The 23,187-nt window shown below is 37.4% G+C and overlaps 1 protein-coding gene across 2 annotated transcripts in view; it reads left to right on the top strand.

Annotated features, from left to right (window-relative positions):
- LMBRD1 (LMBR1 domain containing 1) overlaps positions 1-18,689 on the top strand; it is a 50,037-nt gene extending 31,348 nt beyond the window's left edge. The window contains exons 10-16 of one of the 2 annotated variants that reach the window (XM_026051265.1): positions 2,187-2,251; positions 2,916-3,018; positions 4,078-4,182; positions 5,374-5,523; positions 6,542-6,620; positions 17,939-18,030; positions 18,186-18,689. In XM_026051265.1, coding sequence (XP_025907050.1) covers positions 2,187-2,251; positions 2,916-3,018; positions 4,078-4,182; positions 5,374-5,523; positions 6,542-6,620; positions 17,939-18,030; positions 18,186-18,305 — 714 coding nt within the window. In that variant the 3' untranslated portion in view covers positions 18,306-18,689. The remainder of the gene's footprint in view (positions 1-2,186; positions 2,252-2,915; positions 3,019-4,077; positions 4,183-5,373; positions 5,524-6,541; positions 6,621-17,938; positions 18,031-18,185) is intronic. The other variant, XM_026051266.1, reaches the window with a different exon arrangement.
- Positions 18,690-23,187: the final 4,498 nt, after the last annotated feature.

Raw genomic sequence — 23,187 nt, 5'->3', positions numbered from 1 at the left:
GAAATATAGCTTGCAGGGGAAGACTATAAGCAACATCATAATGTTGCTAGTGTTGATGCTGAGGACCAGTAGAAATAGGCTAAAGATCAAGTTGAATGTGAAAATCTTGGTAGAATTCTTCAGCGTGAAATTTTTGGAAGACTTTTTTTCTGTGATACTTCAGAAATATCTTACCTCTTTCATTTAAATGGCAAACAGCTAGCTGTTTAAGTACTTAGTCAAATAACTGACAGCCTTGGAATCTTGGACTTGGAGCTCTTAGCAGGTTTTAATTTCTGCTTTATTCAAAGCTAAATTGAGCTTTAAAATAGAGCTCTGTTTTTATTTTCCAGTTTTCTTGTTTTTGACTAAACTGAATAGTACAGCAGCACAGGGTTGTCAAGACATGTTAASCTAATTTGATTTCTTGCCACAATAGAATAACCTTTTTTATGGACAATTGTGTGCTCCTTCACCTTTCCTTAGTATGGTCTCACTCATCTGCACTCAGCAAGGGAAATGATGTGTAATGTAGAACAGTTACGAAGCTCTTCAGGAGACCTCTGGAGTATGCAGCTAGTAGGAGCTGTGCTTGCTTTTCTCACAGTAGGAAGCTTTGAGCATTGCATCAGGCTTGCATGGGCTGCTTCAAGACAGATGTGAAACAACTGAAGAGATGCTTAATGTATGTAATGGTAAGTTTAAGATGGGACCTGTGAGAACAGGAAACCCACTGGAGTGGCTTAGCTTAAGCAGGATCTTGAAAGCATCAACATCAGTCCAACTTTGGAGAGGTGCTCCAAAGAGGAGAACAWAGTGTTCTCGTGATAAGTGACACACTTCCCCTGTGGTGCTGAGGTGATTGCTATTGATTCTCTTCTATCTAATCTTAAGGATCATGAGGATTTGGTTTTGAGTTTGTAGTTTCTCCAGCTGTTGCTGAAAACCTTCAGAAAAGTATAGTACAGTTAATGCTGTTTATTCATCTCAGACCCTTTCTCTTCTCTTTTCCTGGGACTTTGATTTTCCTCTCTTTGAGGAAAGCTGAAAGGGGAAAGCTGTAGGCAATTTGATGCAAGGCTTTTAACACTAGCTCTGTCTGCAGAGAGTTAGTGCAGATTGTAGATGCTGACAGCTGTCTGCCAGTCGAGCTGTGTCAGACGTGTGGTTAGATGGACACAGGCTTTCTGCCCTTGTAGCTGCATCTACATCAGGGAGACTGGCAGTAGAACAGGTGTGATTCTCATGTTTTAAGCTTGCATAATCTGTAGAGCTTGTTTTCTAGATGGTGTTTTATGTAACATGGGTTAGAGATTGTTACCAAATAAGCTACCATCTGGAGTATGTAAAATGCCATACAGTAAAACTCTTACCTGCAAGGACTGCAGCTCTGATTCTTGGTCAATTTGAAACYGTTCACTAGTGTTGCTTTTGTGCCATCAGGTTTCTCTGCTGACAGTGGATGATGGCTGCTCCTTTTTCTTGCTGTCTTCCATTTCAACCTTATTTACTGGTATAGATACTTAAATTTCTAATACTAAATGTCCACGGAGCTCATCTGAAGCAGCTGCAGCAGTTAGCATGTGGCATTACTTCTGCTTTTTGTAGTGACTGCAGTCTTGCATGAACACATGGTTCAGTTATGCATACATATGGCTTGTGGAGCAGATAAGGTCAGACAGTTACACTAGATCATTTCAGCTGATTGGCTCTGAGCACCAGGTGGTAGCTGTGCCTGTGTTGTACAATGGGCTGCACAAGTTCAGGTGGGATGGGTATATTCTGCTCAGTAGCTGGGAGATGCAAGGAGGAAGCCTGATGATGGAGCAGTCTTCAGTGTGTGTTTGAGCAGCCCAGTGTGAATTGGGATGATGTTGAAGCCCTGCCCTGGAAAGGTGAGCTGAAGTAGTCCAATGTTGATTCTTGAGTTCTTCTATATTGCTGCTTGGCTTAAATGCAAGATTTATTTTCACCTGTTGTAGCCTAAAAGCTATTCAGCATCAGTTGATAGTCCTGCTGCTCAGACCAGGAAATCTGGTTCAGTTAAGCACTTTATTGCAGTAGAATTTGACATACTGCAATGAAGTTAAACATGCTCAAGTTTTCAGGGCCTACATTCCTTTTCATTATGTTTTGAAACAGTATTTAACTTTACTTTTGACTCAAATTCGCAAGCCTTTTCAGTTACATTATTATCTTTATTTTAGATTGTGTGGGGAGTGCTCTTTGCCATTGTGGCGTTGCTCTTCACTGTATCTCTGTTTTTGTCGAAGTAAGTATATTTCAACATTTTTCTAAACAACTTAATTTTTCTAGTCTTATTCTAATATCAATCAATATCAATAATCAAGTCTCTAACCTAATATCAATACATATAGCTATGTATATAAAGGAGTGGTTTCAAGAGTCAGTGTACTCTTTCCTGTGCTATGTTTCTGTAACTAGTATTGCCATTTCTCATTAAGTAGCGTATGTTGAAAATAAGTTTGCTAAAACAGTTTGAAGAAGGACTTGGTTCAGCTTGGTGAACTGTGTGCTGCTGAAAATACTCTTAATTCAGCAGAGGAATTAAGTTTATAAAGGAGGCTTATTCAAACTGTAAGATCTCTTCATGTTTGAATCTAAATCTCTGTAGGTACTTGTTGAGTTAATGCTTAAATTCATGCAATGAGTGATGTATAATGTACCATGTACAACGTGTATCTAGGAGCAATTGTTTCATGAAGTTGAAAGCATGTAGACAACTAAGTCTGGATTTCAGTTAAGATAGACATTTGACATGATATCTCAACCTGAGATATCAATTTTGACATTTATTTTGAGATTGGGCAAGCAACCTGCATAGAATGAGGGCAGAAATTAAAATAGTTTGGAATCAAATTGAAGACATAGATTTGGGAGGATCATAGTACYTAACCAGTTCTTAATTACTACAGTTTGGACAAGGCTCTACATTCAGCTGGCTTCGATTCTGGATTTATAATCTTAGGAACTAATCTGACCAATCCCTTGAATATGCTTTTACCTGTTCTTCAAACAGTAAGTAAACAGCTGCTGATGTATAAACATCAGGATGCTCCTGTTTCCTGGTAAGCTTCCAAAAGGCAAACTGCCCTTAAAGTAATTCAATAGAAAAAAACCTGCATGTTCTATAAAAGAAAGTTGGCTGCTTTAACCGATTTAAGTTATCAGAGGATATTAATGTGAAAACTTAGGATGGGAATCAATTGTTGCAAATAGTATTTCCTCCAGCAGTAACTTTCAGCTAGTAAGAACTTGAGAAATTGATACCAGCTGAGGTGGCTGTGCTCAGCCTGAAAGGGAACACATCTTTTTTTTTGGCTTGTATGCTAAAGCTTGAGGAGTTTGAGTTGCTGATAGTTTSCCACAATGTAATAAATGTGCTTTTTGCTCTTTAATGTTAATTATGCTTTGAAAGATATAACACATAGCTCTCCAGAATGTAATATATTGCTCCTTTAAAACAATACATAAGACTAGAACAAGTCCTCTGTAAGAATAACCATTAACTTGAGGAGGGTTAGAAGGCAAAGAGGCCATGTATCAATTTTGCAATCAGTCAACCAGTGAGTGAGCCAACAAAGATGAACCTTGATGTAAGCCAGTGTTTTTCTCTCCCCCACTAAGCTGTCTTCATTTACCCTAGTTTGGTTACCATATTCTTCATCTCAGGTTTCTAAACTATTAAATACTTCATTTTGTAGCATACAAAAGGAAAGAGGGTTTGGCTTGGCCTTTGACTAATACAAAAATCAATGACCTTACATGCAAATATGTTCAGAAATATTCATAAATACAATGTTTGTCTAGTCCTATGTTGATGAACTTGTTAAAACTACTCAGAATGGAATTAAGTATTTCTAGGCCTGAAATGTGTAACACCTCATTCAAAATAAAGGCAATCTTTAGGAAAAGCACTTTTCCAAACAAATTGTGTTGGCTCAGTTTGCAGCTGACTCTGCACTACCTCAAATGCTATCAGTAGAATGTGCTTAGCTTCGTTTTGGTGAAGAACTTGTTTTCTAATTTGAACACTYTATTATCCTTTTCCACTGATTGTATGCTTCTTGTTTTTAGGTTTTTCCACTTGACTATATCCTTATTACAACTATTGTTATGTACTTCATCTTCACATCAATGGCAGGGATTCGAAATATGGGCATATGGTTCTTCTGGATAAGGGTAAATATCACTGAGTATTTTAAGCTAAATTCTTAACATGTTTGAAAACATTTTGTAAAATAGCAGCTCCATATCAAGCATATTCTACTTCATAAATGCTGGATGGTTATAAACAAGCATTCCTTCTGTATGACATGCAAGGAGTGCTAATCTGTTTTACTACCRTTGTTGTAAAGCAGCTCTTGTAAGCAGCTCTAAGCCTAGTGTTTTAGTGTGGTTAAACACTGTCAACTGACTCATTTCCTGAGTAACAAATCATGTGGCACCTATTGCTGCTTAGAACCTGGTGCCGATGTATACTGGAGGCATTTTCAGTTGATGAAAATTAGGCTGAAATGTGTATGCAGTAATGTCAGACKTGCTTTTTAGGTGGGAAGCAAGTATATCTAGCTAAGAGGTAGTACAGTGATGCTATAAATGAACCAAATACAATACCAAAGTTATTTGACATTAAATATACCATATTTGCTGGAAGCATTTAATATTCAAAAGYGTGTCATTAATATCTGATGCTTTGCTCAACTTTTGCTTATGCTGTTTTTCTTCCTTTATTGGCTCAAACAGTGATGCCACAACACTGTGAACAGTGGCTCTGGCGGTGAGGTAGTTCAAAAAACGAAAAGCTTCTGGATGCAGACTGTGCTCATCCCCCTTAGCTGATATTTCTCCCCAGTGTGAATGAATACTGAGTATTTCATGATTACAGAGGAGCAATGGTATCTAGAGGTAACAGCACGGAATTATATTGTTCCCTGTAGGACAGGGTAGAAAAGATGCAACCCCATAATGCCCAAGTTCTAATGTCTGAGAGTAATCAGTTACCTCTTCTGCTTCTAAGGCTGGCTGAAGGATTAGGGGTAGATGGCAGCTCATGTAGACTAAATGACAGAATATTAGTGTTGRCAATTAGGCAGTTTACTGATGATAAGCAACACAATTTAGATCTTGGTGTTGATCACTTCCAGGAAGCCTGCAAATTTACAAATCTTCTTTGTCATTGATACAGGCAAAACTATGATTTTTGGTAAAATAGCTGTGCTATAATATTTGGGTAAATTTAGCTGAAAACTACTCTGACTTCTTGAGGACAACTCAAGAGAAGTGAGAAGCTGCTATTTCTTAAAGAGAAATRACAATCTTGTCAAACAAGAAGTTCCATCATGTTAATATCTGTATGTTTTCTTGTTTTAGCTTTATAAAATTAGAAGAGGAAAAACTCGACCTCAAGCACTCCTGTTCCTCTGTATGATACTTCTGCTGATAGTYCTTCATACAAGCTACATGATCTACAGTCTTGCCCCTCAGTATGTCATGTATGGAAGCCAAAAATACCTAGTACAGGTAAGCTGTGACATATGCTTAATTCAAAAAGTAACTTGATGTTCTGATTTTTAAAAATCGGTTAATTGGTTAAAGTAACTTTTAAAGCTAGGACAAAAGTTGATTTCAAATACTGCTTCTATCTTTTCTGCTTAGATCGTTTGGTACAGCACAAATCAAATTCTGTATTGTATCCACTGCAAATTTTAATTTCTAGATATCTTTAGACAATATAAATCTTCAGCTATTGCTTTATTTTGATAAGACAGCTGCTAGCCTTTTAGATTTTTATGTTCTTATTAGTACACTTATATTGAATGATTGCAGTGAAGACTAGGTTTTTGTGAAAGTCTGTCTACAGACTAAAAGTAATGTATTGCTGCTCTTAAGCTAATATCTTTATTTGGTATAGCAGTATTTTGTTCTTTACTACTTTGTTTTCACTTTGGTTCCCAGTTCCTCTGTGTGTAATCTTACTCCTTTCATAATCTGCTTCTAAGTAGGTATAAGCAGAAACTAGAATTTCCATAGGGTCAGATTTGCTTAGGTGTAAAAAAGTGAGATTTGAACAGGAATGCTTGGATTTTCAGCAGTTCAGTTCAGTAACTTGTCTCCCTCTACCCTAATTATGTTGGATACAATCTTCTGGACATTAGATCAAGAAGCAACCAAATTCATAGTATCGTTTAGTGCACATGAGGCTTGTATGTCTTCATCACTAAACATGAATTTCAAATTCTTGTGTAAGGTTAAAAGACTGTTTTTAGGTGAAGATTTGTGAAGATTTTATATTGAGTGAATTTTTAAAAACAAATGAATAATTTTTTGGTGAATACTTATTTAAGAAACTTTCATACTGCGTAACCCTTAAATGTGCGTTTTTACAGTATATAGTATGCAAAATACTAAAATTTTTGAATATTAAGGTTTGTCCGAAGCTTTGTTTTTATAAGACAATTGAAAGATGTTCAGGGAACCATCACTGTATGGAAGAACATTATGTGTGGACTAGTGTATTAATTACACATTTCTAATGCAGAGTAATAAGACAATTGATGGCCAGTCAAAGAATGTGACAACATTTGTATCAAAAGACTGTGATGCAGGTGCACCTGAAGGTAAGATGCATTTTGTCTTGTTATACCTTGCCTTGTATTAGCCATGATCTGCTTATATTAAACTGTTCAATATACTGATGGCTTGAGGCATATGCTCTACTGTGAGGTAAAGCTTTGTTGTGACTGCTTTCAGAAAACAAGCATTACCATTTAGCTTACTACATTTTTTGAATAACTGTTTTTAGAGGACAAGTATGTGYAAGAGTGCATTTCAGTTTGCAAAATCTTCCATTTGCTTCAATGGATGTTTGCTTTAGTGCATGTCTAAACTACAAATGTGCTTAATTAAACTGTGAAACTAGTGCAGAATTCAGTACAATCATTAAGAAAGTTCAGATCTTTTGTAGGATCTGAGTATAAGTTGTTCCGTGAGCACTGTTACCAATGGAATTTGACCTTGTAGGCTGCTGTTCTGAAATCCTCTTGTCAATTTTGATTACCTCAGTTTTGAGGTCCAGTGTAGTACTGACCAGCTGCATTTGTCCATCCCTCTTTGACCAGCTATCTGAACAGAAGACCTTTTGACTAACTTGGATTTGAGTAGTTATCAGCAAAGAGGGATATTGTTGGAGCCTTCCATGATATTCCATCTGGACAGGCTACTTAAGAGACTGGTAGCATTAACTTTGTCAGCTTGCTTCCTCTGTGGAACTTGGGTGAAACTGGAAATATGTTCAAAAGCTGTTTATGTTCAGGGCAAGAGGAAGGACAAAAACTACTTTTGGRAAAAAACAAATTCAGCTGACTGCATTACTTCAGTTTCTTAATGAAACGGGACTCAAGCTGTCTGAACTACACAYGGTGCTGCAATATTGGTACTGCAGCTTAAGGTCACCATCAATTTTAATGATCTCTTTGGTCTTTTCTTAAGAAATTGATCTATGGAAAAGATTCATGGTCTTCAGAATAYTCCAGACTCCTTCAGGTTGAAACTCTGAATTGTTTTCAGTCTGACAAACTKTTTTTTACCCGGACAGCTCTATTATGTGCACATGATATGTTTATGAAAAGGCTTGGCAGTGTTCAGTAATTGATAGAGAAGAGACAAATAGCTGTCCTGTATCTTTGTTGTCAGTATTGCTGTTAACCAGCAGCTCTGACTATTTTAATGTTGTAGCAAGTCCCYGTTTTTTTCTGTTTGTGGGTGGTATTGGGAAAAGTTAGTTCAGTTTTAACTTTCCTTTTCTAAAGCCATCGGTGACACCTGAATAGGTAGTTTTTCAAACCCAATGTAAACTGTGTTAAGCTGTGGTCTAATTTCTTCAGTATCTTTCTGTGTATCTAATGCGCCTTCAGATTTGCTGAATATAGCATCATCTGTGGTGGWGTTTACATGAGCAAAGTGTAGTCATCTTAAATCACTTTCAGCAGATTTCAGCAGTTATGTTTTTTGTAAACAGCTAATATTTGCTGAAAGTGGAATATATGYGGTGGCAGTGATATGTGTAGTCTGTTTTGGGGGTCTGACTTTCTGAAGATTTGCCACCTAATTGAAGGAAACAAGATTAGATTAAGGCTTCCTGAATTCCACCAATACTWGATGCTCCTTAAGGAATTTGATTATTTTCCCTAATGCATTTTTCTAGTTTGCTTTGAGCCGTGAGCCACTACAGCACATGCTGAAAGCTGTCGGCTCTGCAGTGCTCAGGACCTGGCCTGTACAAATGCTGGTTTTTGTTGGGTTTGCATCATTAACATGCATCGTGGTGCTGGAGATGAGTCATGTTCCTCCTACTTAAGAGGAAATAGGTGGAGAAGCTATTGATACGTTGTCCTGGGCTGGCACAGTGTTAGATGGCTTTCTGTAAAAGGTGAATGGTAATRTAATCAAAAGGCTATTGTGGAGTTCTGTTAACTACAAATGCTGCCAGGTCATTGAAGTGTTGTATTAGAGATGGAAGGAAAATTTCTTTGGAATACATCAAACCTAAAAATGTTAGTGAAAACACTTGTCTAGCTGACTGGAGCAAATAATGAAGTGTTAGCAGCTAAAATGTAACCTGTCCCTCTATCTATAATCAGAACCATTTAAAATAGGAGTGGTTGATTCTTGCTTTTTCTGCTTTCTAGCAGAARAATTCCAGCTAGAATATTATATTGAAAACTCGTCAATATTTTATTCCTAAAGTAGAAACTAGATTGTCAAATATTCAGTCACTACTAAGGATATTAGATAGAGCTGACCTAGGTGTACCAAACTAGGTTAAACTACCAAAGCTTCAACAACCTTTTTGCTGATACTTTGGTGGTATTTTTCTCATTAAATTAATATTTTCATTCCTTATAGTTCAGTATCTTCCATTGTTTATTAAGGTAAATTCATTTTGATGATATTTTTCTTAGCTAGTAAAAGGTCATTACATTTATGTTGATAGACAAAGTTATAAAAGCTAACTCAGTTGTATTAAGTTAGAGCCCTGCTCTATCATAGATATATTGTCTTTTTGAGATGATAAAATACTTTCCTGATGGCGTATTAGACTAATTCAGTGTGTGTTTGGAGCTGTGTATGATAGAATGGTCAAATCCTATCAGTCTAGTGTGACAAAGACAGCTGATGAATTTAGTGCTTAACTTGTTTAGAACAACCATGCAGAAATCTTTGGCAGCATCTTGAGACTACAGCTGAAGCTGAACACAGATGTGCTCCTGGTCCAGCTTCAAATAAGACTTCTCCAGCACAAGGAGAGGATTTGTTCATGAAGACTTCTAACTGCCTAATATGTTTTGTYCTGCAGCTCAATTAGATGAATGGATGATGATGTACTGGGCAAATCAGTATTTTCCCAGTACTTCCTGTCCTGGGAACTGATAAGAACAGCATTGTAGTGAGCTGTAGTCAGTTGTATTTCAAATTCTGAAGGAGAGGGAAGATCGAGAAGGAGGGGAAAGTGTTTCCAGGGCATCGTTAATGATAGCTACTAATTTGCATATCAGTTATTTAAGAGAATTTATCAAATCTTTAGGTTTGATTTTTTTAATGGAAAAAGCCATTACATTTTTTCTCCTGCTACATAAGGAGTTCCAGCTTCGAGAGTTGCCCAGCCTTGCCAATGGCATCTTTGAGCTAGCTGGTTGCAAGTGCTGCTCTGTAGAAACATACTAGAAAGATACAGGATTCTGTGTGGCATAGTACAGGGTCAAGATCAATCTCTTGATAGCATGATCTCAAAATGGAAAAAAAATGCATCGTTCCTTTAGTCTTACAGGGTGGACTTGCTTCTAAAGTGCCCAGCTCACTTGTAAAGGATAGGGCAAAAATGAGGTTAACATCTGAAGGCATAGTGGCATAATGTATTTTCATGTAGTCTGAACTCATGTAAGCTGATGTTTATATCAAGCTGATTGTATGAAAAAGTATATATCTGAAAGTGCCAGAATTAGAGTAAAAATGATAGTTCCTGTTTGATTGGCTTTCTATTTTCTTGCACTCGTTCACCTGCATGTCCACTAGAATATTGTCTTGAAGTTGCTAAAATCAACTTGTTCTTTCAACTGACAAAAAATAATATTTCATCCACCTTTAATTCTGGCAGATCTTTAAGCATTTAGATTCCCCAGCACACTTAGGATAGCTTTATAACTCATTTTGTTGTAATGCTGTAGTTGTAGCATGATCTGTAAATCTAAAATYTCAGACTAGGCTGTTCTATACTTAAGTGAGTACTAAGTCTTGTCTGTGTTTAAAGCTTATTCATGTTTGTTTCTCTAGGATCTAATACCTGATTTTTATAGCTATGTCTGGCATTTCATGTTCATGCAGGTAACTAACTTTAAGCGTGTCTGACCTAGATCACTCATGGGACTTCTTATTCTTTACTATGCAACTTTTGCTTTGTAACTTTTCAACTTTTTTCCTCCTCCTACAGAATCGGGAGTACCTCACTAGAAGGCTCCTTAGACTCTGAAGTCTTGTCTCCTCTGCTGGGGCTTGATGGGAATCAGTCTGATAAAACCACACTGATTCACAGTAGCTAAACTGTGTTTTCTGGCTTTGTCAAGGATTACATTAGACTGCTTTTTGATTTGAAAGCCTTCCAGTATTCAGTGACTGGATTCAACTTGTTCCAGGACTGAGGACAAACTATCTTTTAGGTCACATACTTAGTAATACTACAGCAACTGTAAATTAGAACTAATCACTTGCAGAGGGAAGTTACTTTCCTGATAGAAATCTACAGGAATGTGGCAAGTRCACTTAAAGCATTTGTGAGAACTTGGATATCTTTCAGTAGAGATAGGATGGATGCACTTTTGAGCACCTTGGCTGGTTGGTGGATCTTCATTTTATTTTGCTGATAAAGACAGTTCTCACGTTAGACCCTGATTTCTAAGCCTCTWGGTTATATAGCTCCTACTAAATACTTTCCTTTAACAGGGCTTGATTCCAAAGCCATTGAGCAGCTCTTGTTGAAATAACTTTGGATTAGGTCCAGGATGATTCACCTAGACTTTTGTTTGCTTTTTCAGCAGGTCTCTTAAGTGTCTTCTCATTAACAGTCCCAGCTAAACAAAAAGGTGCCTGTTTTATGCCAATTTCGAGTGTTGGACCTATATTTAAAGTTGTTGTTGTTGTAAACTTGTTTAACATGTTCCTATTTATTTGAAGCTTCTGTTCTACAGTATTACTAGAAGTAGCTGTAATCTTAACACTAAGTGTTAAAGTGCTCTCCTTAAACAGAGTTGTTGCAGCTGTGTCAAGTTGAAAGGTGATTTCAGGTCCTTGGTAGAAGTGAATGAACCAGTTTCACTAGTGTCTTTTGATGCACTTGAGTCCAATAAGGAATCAATGATTTAAGTTTCTCACAAATTTAACCTTGAGGCTGGTGAAGTTCTACAGTGCTTGCACATAAAAGCTGAAAGAGCAACAACTAGATASTTTTAAGCCATTTCTGGAAAGAATTCACTGAGGGAAAGGACAGCTGGTCTTCAATGTCACTAATGAGAACTGTGAAAGCCTTGAAGAGCAGATTGATTTTTAGGCTATGAAACTAGAGAAGCTGCAGCAGAGGGACTGGAATGTGAAGTGCAGAGACCTGTTCAACAGCTGGATGGATGGTGTTACTTATGTTATGAAGARCAATATGGGGAAAAATGTGAAAGTAGCTTAAACAGAATATGCAAGAAACTRGTTTTGATCCAGGTAGTGCTGAGTAGCAGGCAGCATAAAGGTAAATCAAGAAATTATTTAAATCCTGGGAAGAAATACTGCTTTCATGGCTAAGGCAGCTGTCACTGCCATTCCATGAATTCACTTCCAGAGTTTTATGAAAGTGACGTGGGAGAGAATCTTAAACATCAGATTTTGGTGGAAGCTTGAGGTCCTGAAGAGTTCATTTTATTGCACTCAAGCATATGTATAAGATGTTAAGCTGCCAAATAACAGGTGTAAGGGGTAAAGGGGAARCCTGTAATCAGAAAACTTCTGATATATTTGCTAACATCTGAAGCTGACATGTTTGTCAATCAGAACTGGTAGCAAGAATATTAGTCAGAATATTTCTGATATTAAATTTCATATGATGCTTATTTCTACTATTCTGTGTGCATGAAAGATCCTTTTGCGTAAATATGAATAACCAGAATGCTTCTCTGGATAGGTTACAGTGCTTGTAGCACTGCGCTTTTGTAGTCAAGGGGCTGTCATCATTTGATACCTGCTTGTGCTAGAAGTGGAGCTGTTTTCTCCAGAGAAAAAAATTTAAAAAAGGGACWTGTTTTCCTTGACCTGGGGAATATTCAGCATGTCTTTATGGGTTTTGAATTGTATTAAATATTCATTGATTTCTACTCTAGCTTAAGCTTGTGGGTTTTTGTGGGCTGTTAACTTCCTTATGCGGTTCCACGGCATGGGCACGTATCTTTTGTCAGTTTGATTRGTACAAGCTGACTAACCTTTCCCTGATGTTAATAAACTCTTGACTGCAAAAGAAACAAATTTGTGCACTCTGGCATCTGAAGTCAGAAAGATTAATCTGAAYCTTGCACATTTTATCTAGAGGGATAAGCGAGCTGGTTATGTTGTTGTGAGGAGGATGTTGCCCCCTCTAAAACCAGGGGCTTTGGAGCTCATTGTTACCCTGCTGTTTTTCTTGTAGGAGATCTGATCCTTTTAATTGAATTTAAGAGCATATTTCTATTCTATTCAGTAAAAACCTTTAGGTTATTTTATTTTAGAGCTGTGATGGCAAATGGTACTTTATCTTATGTGATCGCCTAGTTACTAATATGTGAAGGCAGRTTTCTCTGAGGCTATTTTCAAACCTAAGTGCCTTTACCCTATACCTGGTCAATTCAGAAATCCTTGTTTTTCTCCTTTTAAGTTACCGGTACAGTACTATGGTAGAGAATAGAGCTAATAGTGATGTTACCTCTAGAAATTAGATGCATCTGAAAACAGTCCACCTAATTAAATGTTCCTCAAATTATAGCTTCCAAAACAGCCGTKCTTGCTGTAGTTACTGTCTTCATCAAAATGCTATTTAGCTCTTCCRGGAATGTTGTAGTAAAATTTTTATTTTGGAGGCCATTGATTTCTTTCTTTTTAAGATAGGACTGACTTGTCCTGTGAAATGTCTCTTCTGTCACGCAAGGGATRTGTTAAAGCTGACTTTTCCAGCACAGCAGAAACTGATCTGAAAGAAAGGCTTCATATGTGGAAATATTCTTARTTATGATTAAATATGGAGAAATTTTGTGTTTAAAACCATCCCTTTCAAAGGGAAGCCTTTTTATCCTTGTGTGCATTACTTACTAAGTGAATTTGTTTCTCAGAAGTGTTTGGTTAAGACTTAGGCTTCATGTACTGATAGTCTTGAATGTTGGWTATGTTTGGCTTTATTGCTTGGTCAGCATTGTGTAAAATGCTTCTCCCTTCTGAAAGTAGTGATAGTATCTATAAAAGTACYGGTAGCTTTCTATGCTTTTGCTCTAGATGATCAAGGTAGTGTTCAAAGAATAATTGTAGCTGTATCATTCTAGATAACAAGTAGTTACATAGAGTTCAGGGTGTTCTTTATTCAATCCTCAATTCAGTTTAGAGGAAAAAATGTGTAAATCATTAGCCTACTTAGTAATATTTTAGTTCAGAAGGAATAACTAAAATGTTAGCTGAGCCTGTGACACTGAATGTTTTCTTTAAGATCACACTGTTCCAAAAGATTTAGCACCTATTTAACCATAATTGCTGTAGAGATTTGTTGGGGGGGTTCTCTAGCTGTTCTTTGATTCAGGTAAGCAACTACAGAGCTGCAGATGGTGTTGACTATGCTGTTTCCAATTTATGTCTTCATTTTGCTAGTGTTCTGTATTTTATTTGAAGCCTTCTCTTGTTTCATGGCTGTCATGCTAGGAAATAATGCTGTGTTGTAAACAGTTTGCTGTCTGATTCCTTTTCCCTCTTATAGAGGATGTGGCCTGAGTGGGATGAAGGAGAGAAGCTTTTCTGAGCTCTTATGTTAGCTCAGACCTTCCTGACTTTCCAGATGCCTTTGGCCAAATGCCTTCCTTTGTACTTTCATTCTACTTGTGTTAGTAAAGAAATCTGCTTTTACTACSGAAGTTCTGTTTTGCTCTTTTTCTACAGAATGTTCTGTTTGTATGCCTTAAGATTTGTGAAAAAACAGCTCTAGAATTTTGTTCTGAGAATGTTGGGCTGTGCCTAATTCTACCCTTTGCTAAGTAAGAATAGTTAAATGTGGCCACACTCATTAGCTGTCCTAGACTATTTTGGAGAATCTCTTAATCAAACCTGCACTGGAGAGGAAAAGTAAGTGTTAATGGACTCTATTTTGCAGGTTAAGATTAAAACATCAAGCTCTGCTTTTAAGTATTAGATGTAAACACTTGTGACAGAACAAGTTATTCTCTTATATAAAAAAATCAGGAAGGGTTTGTGATGTACAAGAAAACAGAAMACGTCTTTTCAGATTGAATTATTTTAACCGTGTCTTTAGGAATCAGAGGTAGAAGCTGCGTATCCTGTAGAGTCCTGCAATATTCATTGCTTTATTCATCTTGCACATTCTTCAGCTGCTTTGCATTTGCTGCCTGGAGTATGTACTTCTGTGATACTATCCTGCTTGTACCTCTGTGCATAAACTTGAACTAAGGCAAGTTCGCTATTCGTCACTGGGGAAAAAATAGCAAGGAAGCAAGTGAACTTCGAGTTTATGTAGGATCTCGGCATAAAAAAGGCTGTTCCCCGTGAACAATGCTGGAGTTTTCTATAAGGCAGATGTGCTACCCTCAGCATACCTGTGGAAGCACAAGCCTCAGAAGCATTTGCTGACAGAGGTGTTTGCCATAAATAGCTTGAACTTCAGCCAGCAGAAGCTTCCTTTTGTCCATTGCCTTTGTAACCAAGGCACTACAAGTCTAACACGCAGAGAAAGGCATAATGAAATSGGACTTGGCAGTGCTGCCAGAAACTTATCACAGGCCTACTGTATCCTTCCAAAACAGAACTGGAATGTTATGAACGTCAATGTGACAGGATGCAAAGGCTTCTCTACACCAAGAGTCCTCTGACCTGTAACTCTTGAGGCTTTTTGTCACATGCCAGTCTAGGGACAGAGCATGTAGATCTTACTGGAACAAGCAAGGTGGAGTGCGAGATGAGGCAAGAAATGATCTTAATTCTGAAATAGCACTGACTTCTAACAAACTTGCTTCTGTTTCAGACCAAATAAAACTGAACATATATCAGACAAAACTGCTTTTGGTAATGCTTAGGTCATAATCTCCAGARAAGAAAGGAAGGCTGAGAAGGTTCCTTCACCGAGGGAACCAACTGTAAGATAGAAGAGTTGTCTGAACTTTGTACAGGACTGAAGGATTAGTAGAGGTGAAAGGAATGAAGTTTTATCATTGTTCTACCCCTTCCTGTCCATGTAAYGTAACTGACAGGCCTGTACTTAAARCTATCTTATCTCATACTGCTCTAGTAGGTCTGGAAGTTCATGCAGGTAGGRACTATGAAGAATATTCTACAACTAGTGGATGGTAACTGGGTGTCTTTCCATTTTGATTAGTAGCTGATAGCTTTGAAGAAAGCAGCTGGTGGAATGAATAACACATACAGTGTTCCAGGCTGCCTTATGGGATTCAAGACTTCTAGTGGCTCTAAAAAGTCATGATGGTTGCTTGAAGCTGTGAAGTTTTGTTTTGGCCGCTGTGGTAGCTTTTTGCATCAGCCTAATATTTGGAATTGGTAAAATCCTGACTTTGCTAACACAGTCTGAGCATTAAAGAWGGCAATATTGTCCATAAAAGTGTGTGTTCTTTTTTGCTTTTATACACTCAACTGATTTTCTTTAGAAGGTGTTGATTGCAAAGGCAGTCTGCCTTACAGGGAAGCTCTTAAGCGATTATGAGCTTTGACCAGCTTTTAAAAAGCCTTTTAGATGTCTGTTCTGTTTTGGAGTATAGTAAGATGTCTGTATGCATGTTTATGCAACAAGTGACAACTGTTATAATGCATTGGAGAAAGTTGACAGTTTGTTTTGTCAGGGCTACTCTTCTGAACTAGAATTTCCCCCATGGGGAAATTTGGAGCTTGCATCCTACTAAGCTGCCAACTTCTCCATTTGGTTCTAGCTTTCAAAGGTTCTGCTAAACTGTCAGTTCATTTGTTTGGTTTTTAGTACAACTTGRGGATGCATGTTGAAAGCAGCAGCACAGCTGTAAAAAATGGCATGAGGAATGTCATGTTGTGAGCCCTGTGGTCTGTTCATTGAAATATTCTAGCAGTGATAACAGGATTTAAGCTATTTAAGRGGAGAGCACATGAGCCCCAGCACTCTGTGCCCTTGGCCTCGTTTCATTGCATCCATGGTAATGAATGAGGGATGATAGGGGATGCTTGCCTCATGCAGGCTGAGTGTCTGGGTCTGCTAATGAATTTGTCTCGACTTGTTTTACCTGCTCATACTGCTTCCGTGACCCCTCATGCTAATAGATKGCAGCAATCACAGCCTGCTGCATAAAATAGTGTTTAACAGAAGAATGATTTAAAACAAGATTTTAACATGTGAAAGTAACTGGAAGAACATCTGAAGTTCTATTAAGATGCAAATATTGCAGACACTGGAGATCTGGCCTGACGAGGCTCATTTTGAAGCAAACTTGTCTTCCTGAGAACTACAGGCCTCTGTTTCCTCTCCTGAGGAAACAGCTCCCTGATATGTAGTGTGGTTCAAGAGGCTGTCGAACAGGAGAATTTCTAATGTGAAAGTTGTCTTAAAACAGTATCTGCCTCTAGAGACTTTAGGGTTATGCCTGCTTGTCAAATGATTAAAAAGCTAAACTCCGCAGGCAGCCCTTAYTTAATCCTGATTTGAGAAGGAGCATAGTCTGTATAGCTTCAGTGCACCTAGAGTATTGCCAAAACTGAGGTCAGAATTGGSCAAGGAAGTAGCAGATTTTTGTTTACTTGATTGTTCTGTTATATGTACTTGCATGTAGTATCCAAACTTTGGATAGCAATTTCTGCTCCAAAATAGGTATTAATAGTTTGGAGCATAGTATGTGAGGAATGAGACTACACTGCATCTTGGCATGGATGCCACTACTGATTTCCTGTTCTCTGGYGTGTCCTCCTAACTGCCCTCTTACAGGATCTCTTAAGTCTTGTAGGCTGTACAAACCTTAATACTACTTGTCTGAAGTCTCAAGTATACTCTTAATTTTCTCTAGTTGCCAAAGTCTGTGGATTTGKAATGGAGAAAAAGTATGTTGTTTAGGTGTAGCAACACTGATGAAGTCTTACTCATTCCCTAACATGATAACTACAGCGGGTGTATTTTGGATGCAAATAAGCCCTCTGCAGTGTGGCTTGCAAAAGTCCTGGTATACAGCTCTTACCTGTGCAAATCAACTTAGTGTTTGCCTTTTATTTTTACAAAAATGCCTGAAACCCTAGTCAGTCGACTTTGCCAGAAGGTGTACTGAAATGCAGTTTAGTTCAGCATCTAAATCTTTGTCTTCTGTTTATGGTTAAAATACTTCTGAAGTGTGGCGGAGTGGACTGTAGAAGATCTGTGGTCAGAATAGGTGGTGATTGGCTTCTGTAGAAGCTGGTTTTGGTAGTGATGGGGTTCCTTGTGTAGCTGCCMGCTTCCAACACTACCCAATTTCACATTTGCAGAATCACAGATATCCCTTTGCATACATTTCTGATAGTGGAGAGTGTATTTGATTGAATTTTGAGTTGAATCAATTCAAAGCAGAATACTGTCTGAAAATTCAGGCTTATCTAATTCCAGCTGCAGAATAATTCTTATCTTWTGTTCCATTGCTAATACTTGCTTTCCTTTTAGATCAGTGTATTGTTACTCGGACGTACCTCTTTCTTCACAAGTTTTGGTTCTTCAGTGCTGTCTATTACTTTGGAAACTGGGCATTCATTGCGGTAAGTACTTGGGTTTAGGAATCATGGAATCAAGTTGCATAATGTACTGCTGTTGTCAATAAAGTACTTGCACCACAGCATTGTGTTCAGTTTCACACATTACTTTTGTATGCCACTTAATTGGGTAACAGTAACACATACTCCTGATTTTGCAGGTCTTTTTAATTGGACTAATTGTTTCGTGCTGCAAAGGGAAGAAATCTGTCATTGAAGGTGAAGTGGATGAAGATGATTCAGACATGAGTGATGATGAACTGTCTGTTTACTACCATTGACAGCCTTTTGCCCTTAAGGTTAATGTAATTTAAAGTTATGTTGGGAGTTGTATCCATGTGGAATCCATGTGGAATTAATATTCTAATGGGTAGCAATGCACCTGCAAAATAGAGGGAGTGAGTACTCATTTAAAGGGGGTCAAAGAACTTAATACTGTTTTGGGGTATCACTGTATCACAGAAAGTATTGAAGCTGGATTTGATTAATATATAGAAAATACTGTTTTATGGTTAAATGTATATGAGTAACTTTCTGATGTACAGATAAATTGTTTGCTGTAATTTCATAGTTGATGTTGCCTTTGTTAGCTTAAGGTTCTTAAATATTTTCATGCCTAACTTGTATGACACTTTTATGCAAGCTTGTTTATAAATAAAACTATGTGAAATCTAAAAAAACTCCTAGTAATCATTGCTAGAAAAACTCTGAARCCTGCTGTGGAATCCTCTGGTAAGTGAGATAGCTATTACTCTATCAGGAAATGTTAGTATATATGACAATATACAGGAGTCTTAGTGTGGTTAAGCCCTGAAACTGGCAGGTCCCTGAGTTAGTAATGGAGTAAAAGAATGGGATTTGTTTTTTCTAGCTGTTTAGTACTATTAGTACTCGTTAATACTACCAAATATTGTCAAAGAAGACAGTTTTTAGAGTTAAAGCTCAGTAACGATGCAGTTAACAATTTAAGAAGGGCATGTGAAAAGACTAATTACTGTTTATATAAATAGACTTGTGAACAAGTTGACATTTCTGTTAAATATTGGAAGAAAACCTTCAAACTAGACAACTTGCATTAACAGAGAAGCTAAGTACTTAGCATTAGAAGTTTAAATTTACAGTGCTGCCTGAGGGGAAGTTATAGTCCAGTCAAGTACATGGAAATAATTCCAGTAATATTTTATAAGACTAATTGTTAAACAATTATTGAAGTGTACAGAAGTCATTAATAAATTAATGCCCAGCTTGCCTGTTGGCAGACTCTTAGAGCTGGCAGTTCTCTGCTTAGTTATCTCAAAACCAATCTGCCTTTTTTTGTAGCACTCTAAGAATTTTAATCCTGTACCATTATTTCAAGAAGCCAGTGGCTTATTTTGTAGAATTCATGGGCATAGGGAATTTGTTTACCTTGTTTTTTACAGGAACAAAAATGAAGTCTGTCAGTTGCTCTGTGATCCAGACTTTGACAATCTGAGATGCACAAAGGGAAAAATATTCAAACATAGCAAGTACAGAGTGGTTGGACTAGGTCTATTTTGAATGCCATGACTGATATTACCTGAACACTATTTGAACATGACCATAGGCAAACTTACAAAGAAGGAGTTTTTTATAAAAAGACCAAGAACCTGGTAGAACCTGAGCATATGTTGAATTTCCTGCAATCTGCATCCAGATGAGGTCAAGAAGCTACAGAAAATACTATTTTAGATGGCCTGATTAATTAAATTAGCTTAAATCATTTTAAAACTACTCATACTCATACTAAGATCCCACTGATCTTAGTCATTACTTCCCTTCTGACTCTTATCATACAGATTTATTCTGTGTCTCAGGGCATAAGATGGGCCTGTGAGAGTTTGTTTTCCTGCATTCACCCAGTCAGCCTTTCCTTCCTGATGGAGTGATCACTGGTGGCCTAGGGCAGCTGGGCAGGATGCTGTGGTGGTTGCATRCCCTGCAGCTGCTCAGTCACTGCTCTGGGGCAGCTTGTGCCCAAGGACCTTGGGCATCTTTGGGCACTTGTTGCTATGGATCTTGCCCATTTCCAGGCTTYAGCTTGCCAGGTTTTCCCACTCCAGCCCTGTTTCCTTTTTTTTTTCCCCTAGCTAGTCTGTATGGAGAAACATAGCATGTGATCTCTGAATTGATGCTTCTGTTGCTCATCTCTTTACTGATGGGAAGATGCTTTACTGAGGGGGGAATGTTAGTCCATTTTTACCAAAATTTATAATCACTTTACTGTTTCCAGCCTGCTGCTTGCTAGCTGTGGAGTTCAAAAGGTTTGTTTCAGACTCAAACACACTCCTGCCTATTAACTGTGTCCTCTCAGCATTTGTAACTTGAAGTTTTTTTGCCTACTGCATTCTCAAARGTTCTCAACAGCTCTGTGAACTTGTAACTAAATTTAAGAAAGACTTTGTATGCACTAATCTGCTTCCAAGGAATATAGGTCAGGAATTCATATCTATTTAGCACTACCTTTGTGCAATGACTATTTTTAACACTTTTGAAATAAATTTAAAATAAATTTGAGTTTTCTGGATATGTTTAACTTGGTTCTGTGTAATTCTGCCATCATCTGGATGAGCTCATTCATGTGCACCCAGTGATGAAAGTTATTGCAGGGGAATGCAAGATAGTGCTGTCATGTCACGTTGTTATGGAGCAGAACTTGCTGCAGCCTTAAATGCTTCCAATGTAGTCTGCTTCCTTGTGTTGTCTTCAGTATACTGCTGATCAGTAAAACAATTAATTGCTTGACTTATTTCCGAAGTTTTAYTCTTTTGGTGGTTGCTTTTGTAGGACTGATTTTATAGTTCACTAGTTCAACTGTTAGCTCAGGAAACAGTATAATCAATTTTTCCTTCAGGCTTATTTGTGACCAAACTTTAACTTTTCAGTACAGTGTTGTGCATTGCAAGTGCACTACATCTTGAATCTTCAGATGTGCCTTTTTAGACCAAGGGCACTAGAATTTTTTTGCTGTTTTAAAGAAATTGTATTCTAATTCCATCTCTGTAGTCTGAAGTTCAGAAATTTCTGAAAAATTGTAGTGTTAGGCAGACTAGTTCAAAAGCTAGGCTCTCCTGATAGCTTTCTGCTGGGTGGAGGCTCATGAACATTTAGAAACTACTGAGTTTTAAAATCTTACTGACATGTTATCAAAACATAAGCTGGTTCTGCCAGGAGTGAATTAAAGAGAATACAGTAACAGCCCATGTCAAATGGGTCCTCTTCTTGCTACCTGTTCTGTAGTTACTCATTTATCTGGAGTTACAAATCATTAGAGTAAACCTTCTGTGAGCTTTGTTGTTTAGCTGAGAGCTGGCAGTGTGAAACAGTTTTTTCTGATTGTCAGAAACTGGTGAAAAGTGCAGGGAAACATTTGGTGCTTTTTATTTTCTGCAATTTCAGGAATAAACTTCTAGGTAGGCTTGACATTCTGTGCTTAGGAACACTTTGTTTTTGGATAGAGTGTATCTGTACTTAAATGTTGCCATGCAGGAGCTGCATTCTTTGGTCAGATAATGTGACAGTGGATGTGAAAAACTAATGAACTCTCCATATGCTGGTGTTCTTGATAATAGTGCAAGTTCTGAAATACTATCCCCCAACAGAAAACCATGGAAAGTGTTATTCTCTTAGAAAAACTTAGATAATCTATCCTAAAGTACTGAGAAATAACATCAAATAATGACATATATCACTTATGTCAAACAATTTAACCTATTCAAGTTAGTGTCTTTCTGGTTACTAAGATGAAGATTTTTTTCTCATATTGGTAATAAGCTTTCACTAGTAGAACTTCTGTTCYCCTGCAGCCTTCTGCCAAGAAGCTTTCTTGTGCATAAAGCAAAGTTGATTTCCTCCTACTCCCTGACACACATACTAAGAAATGAAACCAAGAACCCCCCGTGTTCTTGAAAAGTTTTGACTATTTTCTAACACTGTTTTGCTTCTAGTAAAATGTTTTTGATAATTGGAACTTTAGAAACAGAACATTTTAAATTAAGAAGCTTTTGAAATCTAGTTATTTCAATGGTTTAGAAGCTTTAGTGCTCTTGACTAGCTTCTCTAAGCTGTAGCTTTCATAGCAATTAGGTGAAAGTTAAAGCAGTGTCAACAATAGGGTCTTCAGAGGGTTTGCAAATACGATAGGTCTTCATCCTTAACAGCTTATGGATTTAAGATGTTTCATTTAAAATAATGGACTCCTTTAGGCACACTTACCAAAATGAGGTTTTTTGAGTTCTCTTTAAGATTCACCACTAAAAAGTAGGATGTATTTCAGAGAGTGCACTAAACTTTGATTATACAGGTCTTATTTCTGAAATAAACTCTRCAAATGTGGTGAATTTCCTAATTCTCCTTTGCTTGATAGCCAGGAGGGCACAAGGGGCTYTTCCTTGTTACAACCTACCTGTCAACATCCCATCTTTTTTCTTTGTATTTAGTGTGGCTATTCTCTTTCCATAGAAAAAAATATAGTTTATAAATATATAGGTAGCTTATAAGCCATACAACAAATTTTCAAGCAACTTTGAGATCAAAATCCAGAGTGAAATATTCCAACTTTCTCCTTCATGGCTCATGAAGAAATTAAAGCAYTGAAGAATCGTGTTGTTAAAAGGTGGTGTTATTCCAGAACATTTTCTGCATTCAAAAATGTCTTCATGAAAAATGAGTAACACATTGCATAATAGCTCTCATGCGTAACTATTTGTAACTCTTACCCTAATCGGGGCAGAATAATAGGCAAAAAGAACTAGTGTATTCTCAAAAGATGAATGGTGTCTATGCTGTACTATCTTCAAGCACTTTGGCAGGAAAGGATGAAGACACCATYTCCTGTAGATGTGGTTTTTTATATGTGTGACTCCTAGCCCTATGGTATTTAAAACCTACRGAAATGCAACCTGACAATATGCTAGAAGATGTTGAAATCTTTGGAAACGTTCTTGATGAAGAAACAATTTGAATGGGTAAGATTAAAGGTAGGAGAAAAGATTTCTGTATGCTAGATGTGCAGCTTGCAGAGCTCAAAACTACCTAAATTTGAGATCATCTAGTGAAATTTGAGATAACCTAGTGTTGAAATGTTAGATGCTACAACACTGCAGGTCAGCTATTTGTGGGAAGAGTTAATGCTGAAGGATAACG

Source organism: Nothoprocta perdicaria, unplaced genomic scaffold (genome assembly GCF_003342845.1).
Source record: "Nothoprocta perdicaria isolate Ctin4 unplaced genomic scaffold, notPer1 scaffold_74, whole genome shotgun sequence".
In the NCBI taxonomy this organism is placed as follows: Eukaryota; Metazoa; Chordata; class Aves; order Tinamiformes; family Tinamidae; genus Nothoprocta; species Nothoprocta perdicaria.
This window is presented reverse-complemented; position numbering and strand designations above follow the sequence as displayed.